This window comes from Macaca nemestrina, chromosome 19, assembly GCF_043159975.1.
Source record: "Macaca nemestrina isolate mMacNem1 chromosome 19, mMacNem.hap1, whole genome shotgun sequence".
Taxonomy (NCBI): Eukaryota; Metazoa; Chordata; class Mammalia; order Primates; family Cercopithecidae; genus Macaca; species Macaca nemestrina.
The window spans coordinates 16,772,910-16,794,115 of NC_092143.1; the positions used below are offsets into that span (position 1 = coordinate 16,772,910).

The 21,206-nt window shown below is 37.7% G+C and overlaps 2 protein-coding genes across 2 annotated transcripts; one reads left to right on the plus strand and one right to left on the minus strand.

Annotated features, from left to right (window-relative positions):
* Nucleotides 1–305: 305 nt before the first annotated feature.
* LOC105476993 (serpin family B member 3) lies at nt 306–6,946 on the minus strand. Its single transcript, XM_011733296.3, has 9 exons — nt 6,875–6,946; nt 6,606–6,753; nt 5,808–5,997; nt 5,554–5,610; nt 4,171–4,299; nt 3,570–3,687; nt 2,332–2,474; nt 1,895–2,050; nt 306–1,134 (listed from the first exon to the last, which is right to left on the minus strand). The coding sequence occupies exons 3-9, from the start codon at nt 5,970–5,972 to the stop codon at nt 730–732; spliced, it is 1,173 nt and encodes a 390-aa protein (XP_011731598.2). The 5' UTR covers nt 5,973–5,997; nt 6,606–6,753; nt 6,875–6,946; the 3' UTR covers nt 306–729.
* A 5,795-nt stretch (nt 6,947–12,741) lies between these two features.
* LOC105476992 (serpin B4) lies at nt 12,742–19,133 on the plus strand. Its single transcript, XM_011733295.3, has 8 exons — nt 12,742–12,789; nt 13,399–13,588; nt 13,785–13,841; nt 15,112–15,240; nt 15,724–15,841; nt 16,939–17,081; nt 17,360–17,515; nt 18,277–19,133. Exons 2-8 carry the CDS (start codon nt 13,424–13,426, stop codon nt 18,679–18,681), a joined length of 1,173 nt encoding a protein of 390 aa, XP_011731597.2. The 5' UTR covers nt 12,742–12,789; nt 13,399–13,423; the 3' UTR covers nt 18,682–19,133.
* Nucleotides 19,134–21,206: the final 2,073 nt, after the last annotated feature.

A 21,206-nucleotide genomic window follows, 5' to 3' on the forward strand; every position in this document is an offset into this window, starting at 1 on the left:
ATTTTCAAGATGCAGATATAATTTTATCCCCCTCTTTGACAAATAAAAAATCAAAGCCTCTAATGAGCTTCTTATCCCTTTTAGCATAAAATAGAAAGTTTCTAATGTGGTTTACAAGGCTCCTCAAGTTCTGAGATCTGCCTTCTACTCCAGGCTGGTCATGAACTACTCTTGTTTTGAATTTTCCTTTGTATATGATTAATATATTTCTAAATTATGTTTCCTAAGTGTAAGTGGACACTTCCTCTTTCCTGAGAGAAAAAAAGTAAAGCAAAAATGATTTAAGTAAGTTATTATTTTATTGATGATGTATTTTATAGAATCACAAAATTTAGAAACGTAAGAAGGATTTCAGGTATCAACTAAATTCAAAGAAATGTGGGTTTCTAGGTCGCTACGTCTGAAGAGAAAGTATGATTTGGTTTGGTCCATTTAAAACAGGTCACAAACAGAATTACATTTCAAATTTAGAAGATACAGTATTAAATTATTCATCGTATCTTGGACATTTTTCCTCACGCAGAATTCTTCTGGAAGAAAATGTAGGTTTATATGTGTTCTTATAAAGAGAAAGAAAGAAAGGCATACTATTTCAATCATTAAATTCTTGATGATGACTATGAGTTTGAAAAGAAATATGAGTGAAGAGAATCTGTTGTTGCCAGCAATGAGTTTACCAGAACACCTCTAGGTGAACATTTTCCAAATGGAGTGAGAGACTAATTGCATCTAAGGGGATGAGAATCTGCCAAAGAAGAGGATGCTGTTGGTCTTATTTTGCCTGATGAAGAATAGGAAAGGGTGATTACAATGGAACTCTTCATTAGTTAAAAGAGGTGATGAAAACCCTGTTACTACAGCGGTGGCAGCTGCGGCCTCCGCTCCCTCCTCAGTGACCTCCACAAAGGCCTTGTGTAGGACTTTAGATACCATGAGACCGTGGCTCCGGGTCATGCCTGAGAGGTCTGCATCCCCATTGAAGAGATCCACCATTCCCATGTTTCTCAACGTGTCCTTGAGGTCATAGCTCTCTTCCACTTTGAACCGAGGCAAGTGTAAATCCACATGTGCCTCTCTCATATTCTGCAAACTTGTCCATTCCAACAATTTCTCAGCAGTGAGTTTCTCTTCAAGCTATACAAATGGAAAAAAGAAACTGATATGACTAACTATTGATCTCTAATACACCTTAACAATGAGTTGACTATGCGGAGTATCTTTATTTTGGCAATAGTGTGAAATACAGAAAGTTCATTATTAGATATTATTCGAATAGGAAAAATATGAGTCCTGAATATATCAATACACTGAATTATATGTGTATATGTAAATATATGTATCTAAAAACAGAATCATGTTTTTATGTATATGTAATGTGTGCATATGTATGTATACAAATGTATAATACATATGTAAAATATGATTACAATATTTTGTATACAATGAACTGTATATATCACTATTTCTTGTGCCAACAGCTTACTACATGTGTCAATTTTTAATAGGCTCATCTTATTTTTCTGTATACATTATTTAGTATACATTGCAATTATCGTATATACCCTAAATCTCTCTTCCCTTTTTTACTTGGTGTATTTGTAAAGTTTCCTCACATTGCTATGTATTTCTCCCAGTCAAGTTTAAATTGCTGCATAATAATATCATCAAATTGATATATTATGCATGTAACTCTAATAAATTAATAATTAATTAAGCCTTTAGTTTGTGTCAGGCCCTATGCTTAAATATTTGTAATATGAAGGTGAGTAATCATTCCTCACTTTGAATTTTTCATTATTTTGAGGAAATTTGGTCACAAGTTTTCACCTTGCTTAAACTTGGTATCTTTGGAAAAAAGTCAGGCAGTAGAAGAGTTGTAGATGCAAGTTTTTACCTTCTGCAGACCATTGATTTCATTCGGCAGCAGCACAATCATGCTTAGATCTTTGCCTTTGTATGGTATTTCCAGTACCTTGGCCTGTACATCCTCCAGCAAGGCAAAATTAAAGGACTCGTTTTGCCTCATCATCTGTACAGACTTGTGTGTATTCTGCAATAAATCAATGTGTCCAACAAATACCAAGTGAGACACAAGATAAAAAAGATAATATTATTGAGATATCAACACATCCTTCTTCTAAGACAACCCAAGAATTTAATGAGTTAGACACAAAAGTTTCTTCAGGTATTTCTTACTAAATAAAGTATAAGACTAAAACAACAAAATAACAGACATGATAAACTTTATTTTTTACTTGTCATAGTATATTCCATCAGCAATGTTTAAATTTATTAACATATTATATTATATAAGTAAAATATAGACAATACCTTGTTTGGCCAAAATTTTTCCTCTTTAGTATTTTCTTTATTAAATTTATTTTGCCATTGACCCTTGAAATAAATTGCGTTCACAAGAACCAGTGTGGTATTGTCGCCAATACTTCCACCAGGAAGTAGGTTTTTAATTTTTTCTGCAAGAGAAAGAATAAAAGAGTCTTTTATACAAGGTACAAATGGTTTGTCTGGAAGATGCTTTGCAAATGTTCGTGACTGATCATTAATTATTCACCCAAATCCTTACTTGAGACTCACTGACTTCGATCTTTGAATTATTAGACTCACTGACCAATGGTTCACCATATGCAGCTTTCTTTCAGGCTCCAGTCGGATAAAGTTACCTTGACGGAGACATCACTTCTTGTGATAGAGAAGGAGTTTAGGTTCTCTGTGTATGAGTGACTCTAGTTCATCTGATTTGGAATACTGATACACTGATTTTATCTACTCTTTCAACACATCTTTCGTTTCTCCCTCCCTCCTCTTCCGATTATTTTTCTTTTAACTATGGGGTCCTGAATCAGAGGATGTAGGCCCTAACTGCTTTTTAGGACAAGTGATATGAGCTCTGTAATATGAAACACATGTCCTGTGCTGTCAGACACTACTTCCTGGGGTATCTTCCTATTCACTCTCATGTTGAGTTGCTGTAAGTTTGGCCTGTAATGAGAGGTGGGAGGTAGGAAAGATGTCTATGGAATGGAGGCTTTGTTAAGCTCTTTGCCCTTGATGGAGAAGACAGCTGTGATAATCCCTGCAGAACGTGTGGTTAGAGATGTGGTCCAGGCAGCTCCAGTTCAGATGGCAAAAGGATGATTTACCGGAGAGCTGCTTGTTTCCCAATTAGTAAAGGACAAGGGAGATGCTTTCTAATGTTTTCTTTTAAATATTCATCATAAAAAAATTGGTTCTGATTCAAAGTAAAGGACATGATCTCAAAATGGGCCTGAGTGGAGACAGGGGATCCACAAAGCTATTGTCATCCAGGAACATGAGCAAATAATTCTCCGGCTGTGTTTTCATCTAATTGGCTTCCTGTAATTTCCTCCTTGGCTCCCCGAGGCTCTCTTTATATTATTATTTGGAAAAACTCTTTATCTGGAGTGCCTTCTTCTGTCTTCCCTGCAAAGCCATCTCAATCCCCACCGCTGGTCCCCATGCAGTGTCAGGCACAGGGCTCACTCGCATAGGTTTCTCAAAGGTGTGTCTACAATGGGCGGCTCTCCTACCATTCGTTTGACTTTCCACCCAGGAGTTAATCTTCTTTCGACTTTCTTCTGGAGCCTTTGCAAAATCAACAGATTCCACACTGGTCTGGTAAAATTTCTTGATGGCATCTAAATATTCCTTTGAGACATGGAAGAGGAAAGTAGGAATTAAGAGTAATTTATGTAACTCTATATTACTAAATTTAGTTATTTATAATTATAAGAAGCCGAATCCAGAACCTGAACAGATGCAGTATCTCCTGTCCATGCATATTTTTATACAGATGCCACGTAGGCAATGCAAAAGGGTAGTGTGGGCTGGTCCAAAAATAGGTCACTGAAGGTCAGTGCCGGTTTACTGATGGTATCTTATTACTCACTCTACTACCCAACCTCCTCTTTTATTACAAGATTATCCCTAAATGCACACTTCACTGATGTATTGTCAGGGTCTGGAACACTCCAGTGGGGGAGAGTTGTGGAAACGGAGCTAAAGCACTCTGAGTAAATGCTCCCCACTTGGGTCGGCCAGGCTCATCTGCCTTGCTTTCTTCCATTAGGCCACTCAGAGACACAGACACCAGGCTGCAGACGAAAGGTGGGTAGGTCAAGTGAAATTTACCTGTAAAAATTGAAACGTCTTTTCTCCGAAGAGCTTGTTGGCGATCTTCAGCTCATATGCATCAGTGGATTTGTTTAATTCAGTCAGAAGCTTTTGAAACTGGTGATGAACATTTCCTGACCTATCAACCTTCAAATATCAAAAAAGCAGATCACTGAATTACTGCATCGGTGTAAATTCTAAACCCGTGCTAAGTCTGTTAGATCAGTTCCTAAAGGCTGGTAGTCTCAATGATGACCTTTATGCTTATTCCCTGATACTTGGTGTATTTCACCTCAAATACTCTTCAAAATCTACCTTACGTTTGACTTCTTCCAGAAAATTCTTCCTGCACTAATGTACTTCTCTCTTCTGAACTAAAGATGCAGCACTGTCTACCATTGGGTTTTCCCCTTGTTGGCTTAAAGGGTTAGGTTTGCTTCCCAGTTAAACTGTCAGTTCCTTAAGGACAAGGACCACATTACACTTCTAACAGACGTCAAGAATATGAGTATATTTAAGTTTGGATATTTTAAATAGATTATGCCAGGAAGCCCTGTTATACCTGTTGGTGGTATCATCTTGTAAGACACACTGACTGATCTATGGCTCTTTCCTCACGATGGTCATTCTCTGCATGTGAGAACAGTGTGTGCCAGGTACATGGGTAAGAGCTTTACATGGGTAACTCTGAGTCTTTAGTTCAATTCAGATGTAAACAAGAAAGCTCAGAGAATAGAAAAAAAACTCTATTTATAGAGACATAAATTAGAAGTGCCAAGTTTTGAACCTAAGCCTGTTAAATCTAGAACCTCCTACTTTCCAGCAAAGCATTTTTCTCTATGAAGGCTCTAAACCAATATATTCCATAGCAATCATTTTCCAAAATAGACTTGTGCTTATTCCTCTTAATCTCATTAATGACTCAATTAAAATTAAATTATTTTTGCAATATTACTGTGATTAGTATGATTATAGCTATTTTATAATAATAATATTTATTATGACTTTATGGGCAAGACACTGTTGGAAATGTTTGCATGTATTTGCATGTATTGAGTCAGATTTTTTATTACCCTTAGTTTTCTGGGATGAGGTCACTAGGATTCTGAGCAATTGTGTCCTGCCATGTTCATCATTTGTGAAGAGCAAAGCTGCAATTTGAACCCACCCTATCCTGATCCAGACCTATGCTCTGAAGTACAGGGCTGACTGTCTTTCAGTAATGCAGAAACGAGGAATAATAATTATGTGCCATGAAATGCCAACCCACTCTGTACGTCTCAATCTTTTCATCCAGGCTTTCCCCTAAGAATGGCCTTTACTTAGTTTCTGTGAAGTTCCAGGTTTAAACTATGACCTGCTCAGGGATCTAAAGCTGAACCAAAGTGCTCTGTGACTCACGTGATGTGTTGCAGCTTTTTCTGTGGTGTTCTCTGGGACTTGATCGAAGTGAAGAACCTGGAAGAGACATGAAGCGGGACAAGAAAACTTTACTCAAAAGATCTGTTTAAGTCAGTGGGCTCACAGTTACGGAAATTCCTGCTCAGCCCCCTGCGCTACCTGTCAGGCCACTACATCTATTACCATCTGCATGCAAGCCGCTGGAACCACAGAGAGAAGCTGTAACAGGACAGCGTAATGAAGCTGATACCTACCTTGTTAATTTGTTGTGCAGTGTTGTCTTTGGCCCCTAAGAGGACCATCCCTAATGCTGTTGTGATGCTGATAGGGGAATAGAAGGTGTTGTTCTTTTGTGATTTTCTGAACTGTTGGAACAGATCGAACATGAACTTGGTGTTGGCTTCACTGAGTGAATTCATGGTGAACTCGATGTGATCTGGACTCCTGGAAAAGCATCAGATTCCTGTCAGAATGACTTTAATAAATGCAGTGGTATTTTGTAGTATGATTTTCTTAAAGAAATGACATATCTGGGTTGTGAGATTTTGACATTTAAAGTTTTTCTTTTCTCGTTTTTAATGTTTCAATCTTTCTACAATGTGCATATATTAAATATATTAATGTCCTAATTAAGAGGCTCACAAAATTACTGTTTTTAAAGCTATTATAAATCAGTAATAGACCCTCTTTATCTTTCCTTCATTGCTGGTTACACTGGGGCCAGGTAGGAAGGCTTTATAATGAATGCTAACAGGAGACCTTTGTGGATCACATCCAACCGGCTCTTAAGAGGAATCCCTGACGTTTCCTTCAAGGCTTTGTGGCTGCAAGGCACTCTCCCTCTGTGTTCCTCAGGGTGCCTTGGTTTACTTGGAACTAAGTAATTTACATAAAGGACAAATCAGATAAAACAGATATTTTAATTATGCCCTGGCAGAATAAGTAAAACATAATCAGAGAGAATGCAGGAGATGCATGATATAGAACACAGTATCATTATTATTCTCAAAAATAATTCATGTTATTAAGCTGGAGTGGCTTGAAGCACTTACCTGTATTCCTAAAGGAAGCAGACGTGGGCAGAGAGCCTGTGTGTGTCTGTGGAATGAAGGGTGAGATCCTGAATTTATGCCTCTCCTCTTGCTGCCTCTCCCTCTGTGGAGAAGACATTTCACAAGAAGGCTAACACTCCTTTTTAATCTACAGGGAAAAAATGCAAATGCAAATCAGCATCACTGGCTTATTTGAAATACCTGTAGGTGACTTTCTTGCTGCCTCTCCCTCTGTGGAGAGGAGATTTCACAAGCAGGCTAACACTCACCTTGATGAGTGAGAACATTTATGACAAAGGATACGATTACTGTTCTACCATTGTACTTCCTTTTTAATCTATAGGGAAAAAATGAAAATGTAAATCAGCAATCACTGGCTCATTTGAAATAATGTCGGTGACTTTCTATTGCCAATGAGAATAAGGTTAGAATTCCAATTTCCTCTCATTAATTTCAGCTCCTTTCGTTTGTATACAACTCCAGATGTTAAAAAAGAAAAGAAAAGAAAAGAAAAGAAAACAAACAAACAAAACAAACACAGAAAAAGGGCCATTCTTTTCTTGGATGTTGCATTGTCTTTAAGGCATGCTTTGAACACCAAACAACTAAAAAGCTTACATTTCCTGTTTTTCAGTTCTGAAAGTTTTTGTCATCCTATGCATTTCATTAGTTATTTTTCTGTATAACAAGGAATATAATTCTAATTTTAAGTCCAAAGAGATACCGAAGAAGTGTACTTCAGTATCTCATAGCATACTATGGAGAACAGGATTCTATTGCTTTCTCTTGAATGCTCTACCTTGGCAGTGATCCTGCCAGTCATCTCCCGTGCCCCTTTCAACCATCCCAGATGTTTTCTGTTGGATAGAGTCAGTGAGAAAGTTATCTACCTTGCTGAGTGATACGGTTTGGCTGTGTCCCCACCCAAATCTCAACTTGAATTGTATCTACCAGAATTCCCACGTGTTGTTGGAGGGACCCATGTGGAGGTAACTGAATCATGGGGACCGGTCTTTTTCTGTGCTATTCTCGTGATAGTTAATAAGTCTCAGGAGATCTGATGGGTTTATCAGGGGTTTTTTTCTTTTGCTTCTTCCTCATTTTCTCTTGCTGCCACCATGTAAGAATAACTTTTGCCTCCCACCATGATTCGGAGGCCTCTCCAATCACATGGAAGTGTAAGTCCAATTAAGCCTCTTTCTCTTGCCAGTCTTGGGTATGTCTTTATCAGCAGCATGAAAACAGACTAATACACTGAGTTAACAGGCTAACACTGAGAAGAACAATTGAAACAAATGGGCCATTTTGAATGGCAGTTTTTAAATTTTTCATTTAAAAATGAAGCAGAAAAATAAGTTGTTTGAACTGTCAGGATCACAACATTGCTCAGTGGTCCTACTATTTAGCACCTGGCTTCAGACTCATTCCAGTGTTTTCCCTGGAATATTTTGTAATCTGAAGAATGTCTGTGGCCAGAGAGAGGGTTGTTGTCCAAGGCCATTTAATCCAATATCTCCCTGACCACCAGAATAGAGGGCTGGTTTTCTTTTGTGAACTCCCCTTTTTATTGACATGTAATTTATATACCATCAGGTTCACCATTTTCAACTGTACAATTCAATGATTTTTAGTACATTCACAAAGTTGTGCTATCACCATCATCATCTCATTCCACAATAATTTCACTACTTCCAAAAGAAACCTTGTACTTCATTCTTCCCTCTCTCGAGACCCTGGAAACCACAAATCTACCTCTTGTTTCTATGGATTTGCCAATTCTAAACATTTCATATAAATAGAATCATACAGTATTTGTCCTTCTGTGACTGGCTTCTTTCATCTAGTATTATTGTCAAGGTTTGTCCATGTCCTTGCATGGATCAGCACGTCATTCCTTTTTGTGGCCGAATAATATTCCATGGTATGAATAGACCACATTTTCTTTGTTCATAACTAGATGGACATTTGTGCTGTTTTCATCTTTTTACTATTATGAATGATGATGCTCTGACCTTTCATGAACTTTTTTTTTTTTTGCATGGCATATGTCTTCATTTCTTTTGAGTATAAACCTATGAATGAAACTGCTGGGTCATATGGTAACTCTAGGTTAACATTTTGAGGAAATGCCAGACTCTTCTCCATAGAATTCTGCACAAGTATGCATTCCAACCTACTGTGAATAGAGTTCTGACTTCTCCACATCCTCCCCAACACTTGGTATTGTCATGGGCTCTTTTTAACATCAGCAGTGAGTTTGTTTTCTCAGCACATCACAAAATCAAAGGAGATTCATCTACAACAAGGTTCCAGAAATACATAGGATGGAAGTAGGGGCTGGACGGGAGAAAGGAAGCTGTGTTTCTAATCTGAACGTTTCTCACCTGCCTGTTCCCCAACCTCCAAGACATGCTGTTCTTAGGTCTCCTGTATCAATACATATGTTTTGAATCTCTGAATGAGATTGGGAGGTGTAAGGTCCCTGATTTAGGTTGGGGAATAGACTAATGGGGTGTTGATGACTAAAAGGTCCAAAGATAGAAGAAAAAGAAACAAGAGGAAATATATGAGATGAAGAATTCCAAAAATGAATAATGGTCTTCTCAGCTGAGTCTGCATCCAGGGCTATAAGACAAACATGGACCTTCCTCCATATGGATTAAGATGGGTTTACCTGGGTACCAAAGAGAAGGAATCTAACATCTCATAAGACAGAAGCAAGAAGCTCAGCCTGGGAATGGAGGGAAAAAAAGCAGGATAACAAGCTGAGATAAACTGGGGCTACAGGGGACCTACCTATGGAAGAGAATTTCAGACTATGGTTAAATCTTCTGAGATGCGGAGGTTTGTCATGAAGGTGGAACTTGAGGAAAGGTACTAACTGAAAATGACCAGGAGTTTGCTTAAATTTAGAGAAAGCTTGGATGAATTCAAATGAGAAATCATTTCAGGCATTTTTTTTCTGTTCCTAAAAACTGCTCCTGGTGTGTGATAGGGAAGCTAGATAGGACATATCCTGATGTGTGACACGGGACATATCCTGATGTCATATATTGTGACAGAGAACTCAGGAATTCCAAGAAGTTTTTGCATATGAACACTTGCCAACTTATGTCTCTTGGCATTTCATAAACATACGTCAACTTCATTGGCTCCAGAATCCAGAAATTAAAAACAAATTCTCAATGGGAAATTACACTTTCAGGAAATATCCTGTCATTACTAATGCCTTTATAGATTGGTTAAGAAACATCTCCTAGATTTTCCTGGACCTCACTTCCTTATGAAGGCTGTAAAGTTTTCTCAGCTGTGTTAAGTTACAAATTATAGAGAACATTTTATTTATTGTTTCTTAACTATGTGCTTGTGCCTATCTATAGGGAAACTGGTCAGTGGAGGAGATTTTTCAAGCATCAAATAACAGAATATATGCCAACTACTGTATTCCCAAGGATCTCTCTACAGATATAGATATGTATATTCTGAACAACCTGAGAACAAGATTAACTAGCTTTCCTTGTTTAGTTTTCATGAGGGGAAAACAACTCCAGTAAGGTTTGAAAAGAAGAGAGGGAAATAGTCTCATATGTAACTACAGTTCTTACATAGGTAAGAAACAATAAATAAATGTTCTTTCATTTGTAACTTAAGAATGCTGAGAAAACTTTACAACCTTCAGAAGGAAGTGAGGTCCAGAAAAGTCTAGGAGATATTTCTCAACCAATCTATAAAGGCATTAGTAATGACAGGATATTTCCTGAAAGTGTAATTTCCCATCGAGGATTTGTTTTTAATTTCTGGATTCCTGGAGCCAATGAAGTTGGCATATGTTTATGAAATAGTGAGAGACATAACTTGGCAAGTGTTCACATGAAACACCTTCTTGGAATTCCTGAGTTCTCTATATGGCAATATACGACATCAGGATATGTCCCATCTCTCACATCAGGATATGTCCTGTCTAGCCTGGCCATCACATGCCAGGAGTACTTTTTAGGAACAGAAGAAAAATGTCTGATGCCTGACATGATTTCTCATTTGAATTCATCCAAGCTTTCTCTAAATTTAAGTAAACTCCTGGTCATTTTCAGTTAGTACCTTTCCTCAAGTTCAACCTTCATGACAAACCTCAGCATCTCAGAAGATTTAGCCATAGTATGAAATTCTCTTCCATAGATATGTCCCCTGTAACCCCAGTTTGTCTCAGCTTGTTATCCTGTTTTTTTCCCCTCCATTCCCAGGGTTGAGCTTCTTACTTCTGTCCTAGGAGATGTTAGATTCCTTCTCTTTGGTACCCAGGTAAACCCATCCTACTCTGTGTAGAGGAAGGTCCATTTTCATCTCATGGCCCTGGATGCAGACTCAGCTGAGAAGACCATTATTCATTTTTGGAATTCTTCATCTCGTATATTTCCTCTTGTTTCTTTTTCTTCTATCTTTGGACTTTTTAGTTCATCAACACCCCATTAGTCTATTCCCCAACTTAAATCAGGGAACTTATGCCTCCCAATCTCATTCAGAGACTCGAAACATATGTATTGATACAGGAGACCTAAGAAGAGTATGTCTTGGAGGTTGGGGAACAGGCAGGTGAGAAACGTTCAGATTAGAAACACAGCTTCCTTTCTCCCGTCCAGCCCCTACTTCCATCCTATGTATTTCTGGAACCTTGTTGTAGATGAATCTCCCTTGATTTTGTGATGTGCTGAGAAAACAAACTCACTGCTGGTGTTGAAAAGGGCCCATGACAATACCAAGTGTTGGGGAGGATGTGGAGAAATCAGAACTCTCTTCACTGTAGGTTGGAATGCACACTTGTGCAGAATTCTATGGAGAAGAGTCTGGCATTTCCTCAAAATGTTAACCTAGAGTTACCATATGACCCAGCGGTTTCATTCATAGGTTTATACTCAAAAGAAAGGAAGACATATGCCATGCAGACAAAATGTACATGAAAGGTCAGAGCACCATTATTCATAATAGTAAAAGGATGGAAACAACACAAATGTCCATCAACTTATGCATGAAGAAAATGTGGTGTATTCATACAATGGAATATTATTCGACCACAAAAAGGAATGATGTACTGATCCACGCAACAACATGGACAAACCTTGAAAACAATACTAGATCAAAGAAGCCAGTCACAAAAGGACGTACTGTATGATTCCATTTATATGAAATGTTTAGAATAGGCAAATCCATAGAAACAGGAGGTGGATTCCTGATTTCCAGGGTCTCAAGAAAGGGAAGAATGAAGTACAAGGCTCTGGAAACAATGGCACAGGAAAGACAGGTGCCCGTGATTCAATTACCTCCACCTGGGTCCCTCCAACAGCATGTGGAAATTCTGGTAGATACAATTCAAGTTGAGATTTGGGTGGGGACACAGCCAAACCATATCACTCAGCAAGGTAAATAACTTTCTCACTGACTCTATGCAACCGAAACCATCTGGGATGGTTGTAAGGGGCACGGGAGTTGACTGTAGGATCACTGCCAAGGCAGAGCATTCAGGAGAAGGCAATAGAATCCTGTTCTTCATAGTATGCTATGAGATACTGAGGTACACTTCTTCAGTATCTCTTTGGACTTAGAATTAGCACTATATTCCTTGTTATACAGATAATTACTAAGAAATTCATGGGATAACAAAAACTTTCAGAACTGAAAAACAAGAAATGTAAGCTTTTTAGTTGTTTGGTATTCAAAGTATGCCTAAAAGACAATGCAACATCCAAGAAAAAATAGTGGGGTTTTTTTGTTCTTTTTTTTTTGGTTTTTTTGTTTGTTTGTTTGTTTTACAGCTGGAGTAGAATACAAAGGGATGGAGTTGAAACAAATGAGGGGAAATTGAAATTCTAACCTTATTCTCATTTATATTAGAAAGGCACCTACAGGTATTTCAAATGAGCCAGTGATTGCTGATTTGCATTTTTAATTTTTTCCCTATAGATTAAAAAGGAAGTACAATGTTAGAACAGTAATCATGTCCTTTGTCATACATTTTCATACTTATAAAGGTGAGTGTTAGCCTGCTTGTGAAATCTAGAGTTGAGTAACTTCAAATGCTAACCACAGAGGGAGAGGCAGCAAGAGGAGAGGCATAAATTCAGGATCTCACCCTTCATTCCACAGACACACACAGGCTCTCCGCCCACGTCTGCTTCCTCTAGGAACACAGGTAAGTGCTTCAAGCCACTCCAGCTTAATAACATGAATTATTTTTGAGAATAATAATGATACTGTGTTCTATATCATGCATCTCTTGCATTCTCTCTGATTATGTTTTACTTATTCTGCCAGGGCATAATTAAAATACCTATTTCATCTGATTTGTCCTTTATCTAAATTGTTTCATTCCAAGGAAACCAGTGCACTTTTAGGAACACAGAGGGAGAGTGCCTTGCAGCCATAGAGCCTTGAGGGAGACGTCAGGAACGTATCTTAAGAGCTGGTTGGATGTGATCCACAGAGGTCTCCTGTTAGCATTCATTATAAAGCCTTCCTACCTAGCCCCAGTGTAACCAGCTATGAAGGAAAGATAAAGAGGGTCTATTACTTATTTGCAATAGTCTTTAAAAACAGTAATTTTGTGAGCCTCTTAATTAGGACATTAATATGTTCAATATAAGCACATTGTAGAAAGATTGAAATGCTAAAAATAAGAAAAGAAAAACTTTAGATGTCAAAATCTCACAACCCAGATATGTTATTTGTTTAAGAAAATCATACTACAAAATACCACTGCATTTATTAAAGTCATTCTGACAGGAATCTGATGCTTTTCCAGGAGTCCAGATCACATCGAGTTCACCATGAATTCACTCAGTGAAGCCAACACCAAGTTCATGTTCGATCTGTTCCAACAGTTCAGAAAATCACAAAAGAACAACACCTTCTATTCCCCTATCAGCATCACAACAGCATTAGGGATGGTCCTCTTAGGGGCCAAAGACAACACTGCACAACAAATTAACAAGGTAGGTATCAGCTTCTTACGCTGTCCTGTTACAGCTTCTCTCTGTGGTTCCGGCGGCTCGCATGCAGATGGTAATAGATGTAGTGGCCTGACGGGTAGCGCAGGGGGCTGAGCAGGAATTTCCGTAACTGTGAGCCCACTGACTTAAACAGATCTTTTGAGTAAAGTTTTCTTGTCCCGCTTCATGTCTCTTCCAGGTTCTTCACTTCGATCAAGTCCCAGAGAACACCACAGAAAAAGCTGCAACATATCACGTGAGTCACAGAGCACTTTGGTTCAGCTTTAGATCCCTGAGCAGGTCATAGTTTAAACCTGGAACTTCACAGAAACTAAGTAAAGGCCATTCTTAGGGGAGAGCCTGGATGAAAAGATTGAGACGTACAGAGTGGATTGGCATTTCATGGCACATAATTATTATTCCTCGTTTTTGCATTACTGAAAGACAGTCAGCCCTGTACTTCAGAGCATAGGTCTGGATCAGGATAGGCTAGGTTCAAACTCCAGCTTTGCTCTTCACAAATGGTGAACAGGAGCATGACACAACTGCTCAGAGTCCCAGTGACCTCATCCCAGAAAAGTAGGGGTAATAAAAAATCTGACTTAATACATGCAAATACATGCAAATATTTATAACAGTGCCCTGCCCATAAAAAGTCATAATAAATGTTATTGTTATTATAAAATAGCTATAATTATACTAATCACAAAAATGTTACAAAAATACTTTAATTTTAATTGAGTCATTAATGAGATTAAGAGGAATAAGCACAAGTCCAAGTATATTTTGGAAAATGATTTCTATGGAATATATTGGTTTAGAGACTTAATAGTGCAAAATGCTTCCTGGAAAGTAGAAGTTTCTAGATTTAACAGGCTTAGGTTCAAAACTTGGCATTTCTAATTTACGTCTCTATAAAGAGGTTTATTTTCCATTCTCTGAGCTGTCTTGTTTTCACCCGAATTGAACTAAAGACTTAGAGTTACCCATGTAAAGTCCTTAGTCATCTACCTGACACACTGTTGTTACTTGCAGAGAATGACAATCATGAGGAAAGAACCATAGATCAGTCATTGTGTCTTACAAGATGATACCACCAACAGGTATAACAGGGCTTCCTGGCATAATCTATTTAAGATATCCAAACTTCAACATACTCATATCCTTGATGGCTGTTAGAAGTGAAATATGGTCCTTGCCCTTAAGGAGCTGAGAGTTTAACTGGGAAGCTAAACCTAACCCTTTAACCCAACAAGGAGAAAATCCAGTGGTAGACAGTGCTGCATCTTTAGTTCAGAAGAAAAAAGATTGGAGTACATTAGTACAGGAAGAATTTTCTGGAAGAAGTCAAACATAAGGTAGATTTTGAAGAGTATTTGAGGTGAAATACACCAAGTATCAGGGAATAAGCACAAAGGTCATCATTGAGGATACCAGCCTTTAGGAACTGATCTAACAGACTTAGCACGGGTTTAGAATTTACATTGATGCAGTAATTCAGTGATCTCCTTCTTTGATGTTTGAAGGTTGATAGGTCAGGAAATGGTCATCACCAGTTTCAAAAGCTTCTGACTGAATTAAACAAATCCACTGATGCATATGAGCTGAAGATCGCCAACAAGCTCTTCGGAGAAAAGACGTTTCAATTTTTACAGGTAAATTTCACCTGACCTACCCACCTTTCGTCTGCAGCCTGGTGTCTGTGTCTCTGAGTGGCCTAATGGAAGAAAGCAAGGCAGATGAGCCTGGCCAACCCAAGTGGGGAGCATTTACTCAGAGTGCATTAGCTCCATTTCCACAACTCTCCCCCACTGGAGTGTTCCAGACCCTGACAATACATCAGTGAAGTGTGCATTTAGGGATAATCTTGTAATAAAAGAGGAGGTTGGGTAGTAGAGTGAGTAATAAGATACCATCAGTAAACCGGCACTGACCTTCAGTGACCTATTTTTGGGCCAGCCCACACTACCCTTTTGCATTGCCTACGTGGCCTCTGTATAAAAATATGCATGGACAGGAGATACTGCATCTGTTCAGGTTCTGGATTCGGCTTACTATAATTATAAATAACTAAATTTAGTAATATATAGTTACATAAATTACTCTTAATTCCTACTTTCCTCCTCCATGTCTCAAAGGAATATTTAGATGCCATCAAGAAATTTTACCAGACCAGTGTGGAATCTGTTGATTTTGCAAAGGCTCCAGAAGAAAGTCGAAAGAAGATTAACTCCTGGGTGGAAAGTCAAACGAATGGTAGGAGAGCCGCCCATTGTAGACACACCTTTGAGAAACCTATGCGAGTGAGCCCTGTGCCTGACACTGCATGGGGACCAGCGGTGGGGATTGAGATGGCTTTGCAGGGAAGACAGAAGAAGGCACTCCAGATAAAGAGATTTTCCAAATAATAATATAAAGAGAGCCTCGGGGAGCCAAGGAGGAAATTACAGGAAGCCAATTAGATGAAAACACAGCCGGAGAATTATTTGCTCATGTTCCTGGATGACAATAGCTTTGTGGATCCCCTGTCTCCACTCAGGCCCATTTTGAGATCATGTCCTATACTTTGAATCAGAACCAATTTTTTTTATGATGAATATTTAAAAGAAAACATTAGAAAGCATCTCCCTTGTCCTTTACTAATTGGGAAACAAGCAGCTCTCCGGTAAATCATCCTTTTGCCATCTGAACTGGAGCTGCCTGGACCACATCTCTAACCACACGTTCTGCAGGGATTATCACAGCTGTCTTCTCCATCAAGGGCAAAGAGCTTAACAAAGTCTCCATTCAACAGACATCTTTCCTACCTCCCACCTCTCATTACAGGCCAAACTTACAGCAACTCAACATGAGAGTGAATAGGAAGATACCCCAGGAAGTAGTGTCTGACAGCACAGGACATGTGTTTCATATTACAGAGCTCATATCACTTGTCCTAAAAAGCAGTTAGGGCCCACATCCTCTGATTCAGGACCCCATAGTTAAAAGAAAAATAATCGGAAGAGGAGGGAGGGAGAAACGAAAGATGTGTTGAAAGCGTAGATAAAACCAGTGTATCAGTATTCCAAATCAGATGAACTAGAGTCACTCATACACAGAGAATCTAAACTCCTTCTCTATCACAAGAAGTGATGTCTCCGTCAAGGATAACTTTATCCGACTGGAGCCTGAAAGAAAGCTGCATATGGTGAACCATTGGTCAGTGAGTCTAATAATTCAAAGATCAAAGTCAGTGAGTCTCAAGTAAGGATTTGGGTGAATAATTAATGATCAGTCACGAACACTTGCAAAGCATCTTCCAGACAAACCATTTGTACCTTGTATAAAAGACTCTTTTATTCTTTCCCTTGCAGAAAAAATTAAAAACCTATTTCCTGATAGAAGTATTGGCAACGATACCACACTGGTTCTTGTGAACGCAATTTATTTCAAGGGTCAATGGCAAAATAAATTTAATAAAGAAAATACTAAAGAGGAAAAATTTTGGCCAAACAAGGTATTGTCTATATTTTATTTATATAATATAATATGTTAATAAATTTAAACATTTCTGATGTAATGTACAAGTAAAAAATAAAATTTATCATGTCTGTTATTTTGTTGTTTTAGTCTTATAACTTTATTTAGTAAGAAATACCTGAAGAAACTTTTGTCTCTAACTCATTAAATTCTTGGGTTATGTCTTAGAAGAAGGATGTGTTGATATCTCAATAATATTATCTTTTTTGTCTTGTGTCTCACTTGGTATTTGTTGGATGCATTGATTTATTGCAGAATACACACAAGTCTGTACAGATGATGAGGCAAAACGAGTCCTTTAATTTTGCCTTGCTGGAGGATGTACAGGCCAAGGTACTGGAAATACCATACAAAGGCAAAGATCTAAGCATGATTGTGCTGCTGCCGAATGAAATCAATGGTCTGCAGAAGGTAAAAACTTTGCATCTACAACTCTTCTACTGCCTGACTTTTTTCCAAAGATACCAAGTTTAAGCAAGGTGAAAACTTGTGACCAAATTTCCTCAAAATAATGAAAAATTCAAAGTGAGGAATGATTACTCACCTTTATATTACAAATATTTAAGCATAGGGCCTGACACAAACTGAAGGCTTAATTAATTATTAATTTATTAGAGTTACATGCATAATATATCAATTTGATGATATTATTATGCAGCAATTTAAACTTGACTGGGAGAAATACATAGCAATGTGAGGAAAGTTTACAAATACACCAAGTAAAAAAGGGAAGAGAGATTTAGGGTATATACGATAATTGCAATGTATACTAAATAATGCATACAGAAAAATAAGATGAGCCTATTAAAAATTGACACATGTAGTAAGCTGTTGGCACAAGAAATAGTGATATATACAGTTCATTGTATACAAAATATTATAAACATATTTTACATATGTATTATACATTTGTATACATACATATGCACACATTACATATACATAAAAACATGATTCTGTTTTTAGATACATATATTTACATATACATATATAATTCAGTGTATTGATATATTCAGGACTCATATTTTTCCTATTCGAATAATATCTAATAATGAACCTTCTGTATTTCACATTATTGCCAAAATAAAGATACTCCACATAGTCAACTCATTGTTAAGGTGTATTAGAGATCGATAGTTAGTCATATCAGTTTCTTTTTTCCATTTGTATAGCTTGAAGAGAAACTCACTGCTGAGAAATTGTTGGAATGGACAAGTTTGCAGAATATGAGAGAGGCACATGTGGATTTACACTTGCCTCGGTTCAAAGTGGAAGAGAGCTATGACCTCAAGGACACGTTGAGAAACATGGGAATGGTGGATCTCTTCAATGGGGATGCAGACCTCTCAGGCATGACCGGGAGCCGCGGTCTCACGGTATCTAAAGTCCTACACAAGGCCTTTGTGGAGGTCACTGAGGAGGGAGCGGAGGCCGCAGCTACCACCGCTCTAGTAACAGAGCTTTCATCACCTCTTTTAACTAATGAAGAGTTCCATTGTAATCACCCTTTCCTATTCTTCATCAGGCAAAATAAAACCAACAGCATCCTCTTCTTTGGCAGATTCTCATCCCCTTAGATGCAATTAGTCTGTCACTCCATTTGGAAAATGTTCACCTAGAAGTGTTCTGGTAAACTCATTGCTGGCAACAACAGATTCTCTTCACTCATATTTCTTTTCAATCTCATAGTCATCATCAAGAATTTAATGATTGAAATAGTATGCCTTTCTTTCTTTCTCTTTATAAGAACACATATAAACCTACATTTTCTTCCAGAAGAATTCTCCGTGAGGAAAAATGTCCAAGATACGATGAATAATTTAATACTGTATCTTCTAAATTTGAAATGTAATTCTGTTTGTGACCTGTTTTAAATGAACCAAACCAAATCATACTTTCTCTTCACACTTAGCAACCTAGAAACCCACATTTCTTTGAATTTAGTTGATACCTGAAATCTTTCTTACGTTTCTAAATTTTGTGATTCTATAAAATACAGCATCAATAAAATAATGACTTACTTAAATCATTTTTGCTTTACTTTTTTTCTCTCAGGAAAGGGGAAGTGTCCACTTATACGTAGGAAAGATAATTTAGAAATATATTAATCATATACAAAGGAAAATTCAAAACAAGAGTAGTTCATGACCAGCCTGGAGTAGAAGGCAGATCTCAGAACTTGAGGAGCCTTGTAAACCACATTAGAAACTTTCTATTTTATGCTAAAAGGGATAAGAAGCTCATTAGAGGCTTTGATTATTTGATTGTTTATTTGTCAAAGAGGGGGATAAAATTATATCTGCATCTTGGAAATACACTAATATCAATGGATAAGAAGAAAGAACAGTGTGGTTACCGTATATAAATTAGGAAACCATTAGAGTATTGGGAGTGGAAATGGAGAGAAAGAAATGGCCTGGGGAAATTATTTAGAAAGTAATAGTTGCAGAAAGACATCTAAGATTCTGACCTAGCCAACTGGTTGCATGGAAGAAAATGTTGTTGCTGTTGTTGCTATTGCTGTTGTTGTTTAAGACAGACTCTCGCTCTGTCGCCAGGCTGGAGTGCAATGGCATGATCATGGCTAACTTGCAACCTCCACCACCCGGGTTCAAGCGATTCTCCTGCCTCAGCCTCCTGAGTAGCTGGGACTCCAGGCGTGTGCCACCACTCCCAGCTGATTTCTGTATTTTCAGTAGAGACAGGGTTTCATCATGTTGGCAAGGATGATCTCAATCTGTTGACCTCATGATCTGCCCGTCTTGGCCTACCAACGTGCTAGCATTACAGGCGTGAACCACCGTGCCTGTCCAATGTTGTTGTTTTTGACAGAAAAAAAAAAACATCATGGGTTTAAGTTTGTACTTATTGAATTTGAGGTACTTTTAAGATTCAAATGGATTTGTCTGACAGGTACTTGAAGATACTAGTCTAAATCTCAGAAACAGAATATGATCTGAAACTCTAAATTTGTGATATTCAATATAAATACTTTAGAGTTATTGAGATAAGTATAGTAATTGTAGCTAAAAGCAAAGATAAGATCCTAGGGAGAAAGGATAAAGTTAGAAGAAAGAAGAATCTAGAATTGACCTTGAAGGATATCAGTATGTGTAAAGATCAGGAATTGATCATTTCTATTTTCCAGAAAGTAGCTTTTCTTAAGGTTCCATATTTACTCCCATAGATTCTTCCCAGTCATTACTGAATCCTACCTGGATTCATAAAAATAAGTTTTAGAGAATTTGAACAAGGTTGAAGTTTTCTTCAGCAAGAGTCAGCAGTCCAGGATTAAGGCAGAGGAAACAAATGTTTCACCACTTAACTACGAGACTTGGTCAAGTTGTCGAGGGAATTGACAGACTAGCCAGAGAGTGTATAACATGAACAATCTGTTCAGTGAATGGAGCTGGGGAAGGAAAGCAAAGAAGGATGTGGTAGTCTTGAAGAACAGATGTGCATTACAATACTTACTGAGGTCAAATAAGGATGGTATTGAGTTTATGAGAAATATGAAGAGGTCAGAAGTTTGGGCCAGGTTCTATGATTTTGAAGTGTACTTTAAAATGATAAATTGTAAGGAATTGTGAAGCTCAAATTCTTTCCAATAGGTGAGAATTAATTTCTAATGATTCAGTGAAGCTGAAAATGGTACAGTGGATAGTTTTGAAGAACTGATTGTTAGAATCACTGGACCGTATTTTTCAACAATTATTAATTTTTCTGAGTTTAAAAGAAGGGACTTTATAATAATGAAAATGTTAAGACAAAGGCTCATAAGCATTAGAGTCTTATAGAGGAGAGGGCATACTTGATATTTTGTTAGGAGAATTGAAATGTTTACATACATTCTAGGCCCACCAGAAAACCAGTTACACCTGCATTGTAACCATCTGCAAGAGACACTGAAGGGAAAGCCAAATTTTTTGTTTTGATTTTCTAAATAATGAATTAAAGTCTATTGAATAAAACAGAATACAAGTACCTGCTGATATAAAATACATAACTAAATTAAAATTTTGATAAGAAATGCACATTTTAAATGCTTTCAAAACTCCTGCCCATGGAATGCCACTTTGTACCAATTATGATGGCCAAAATT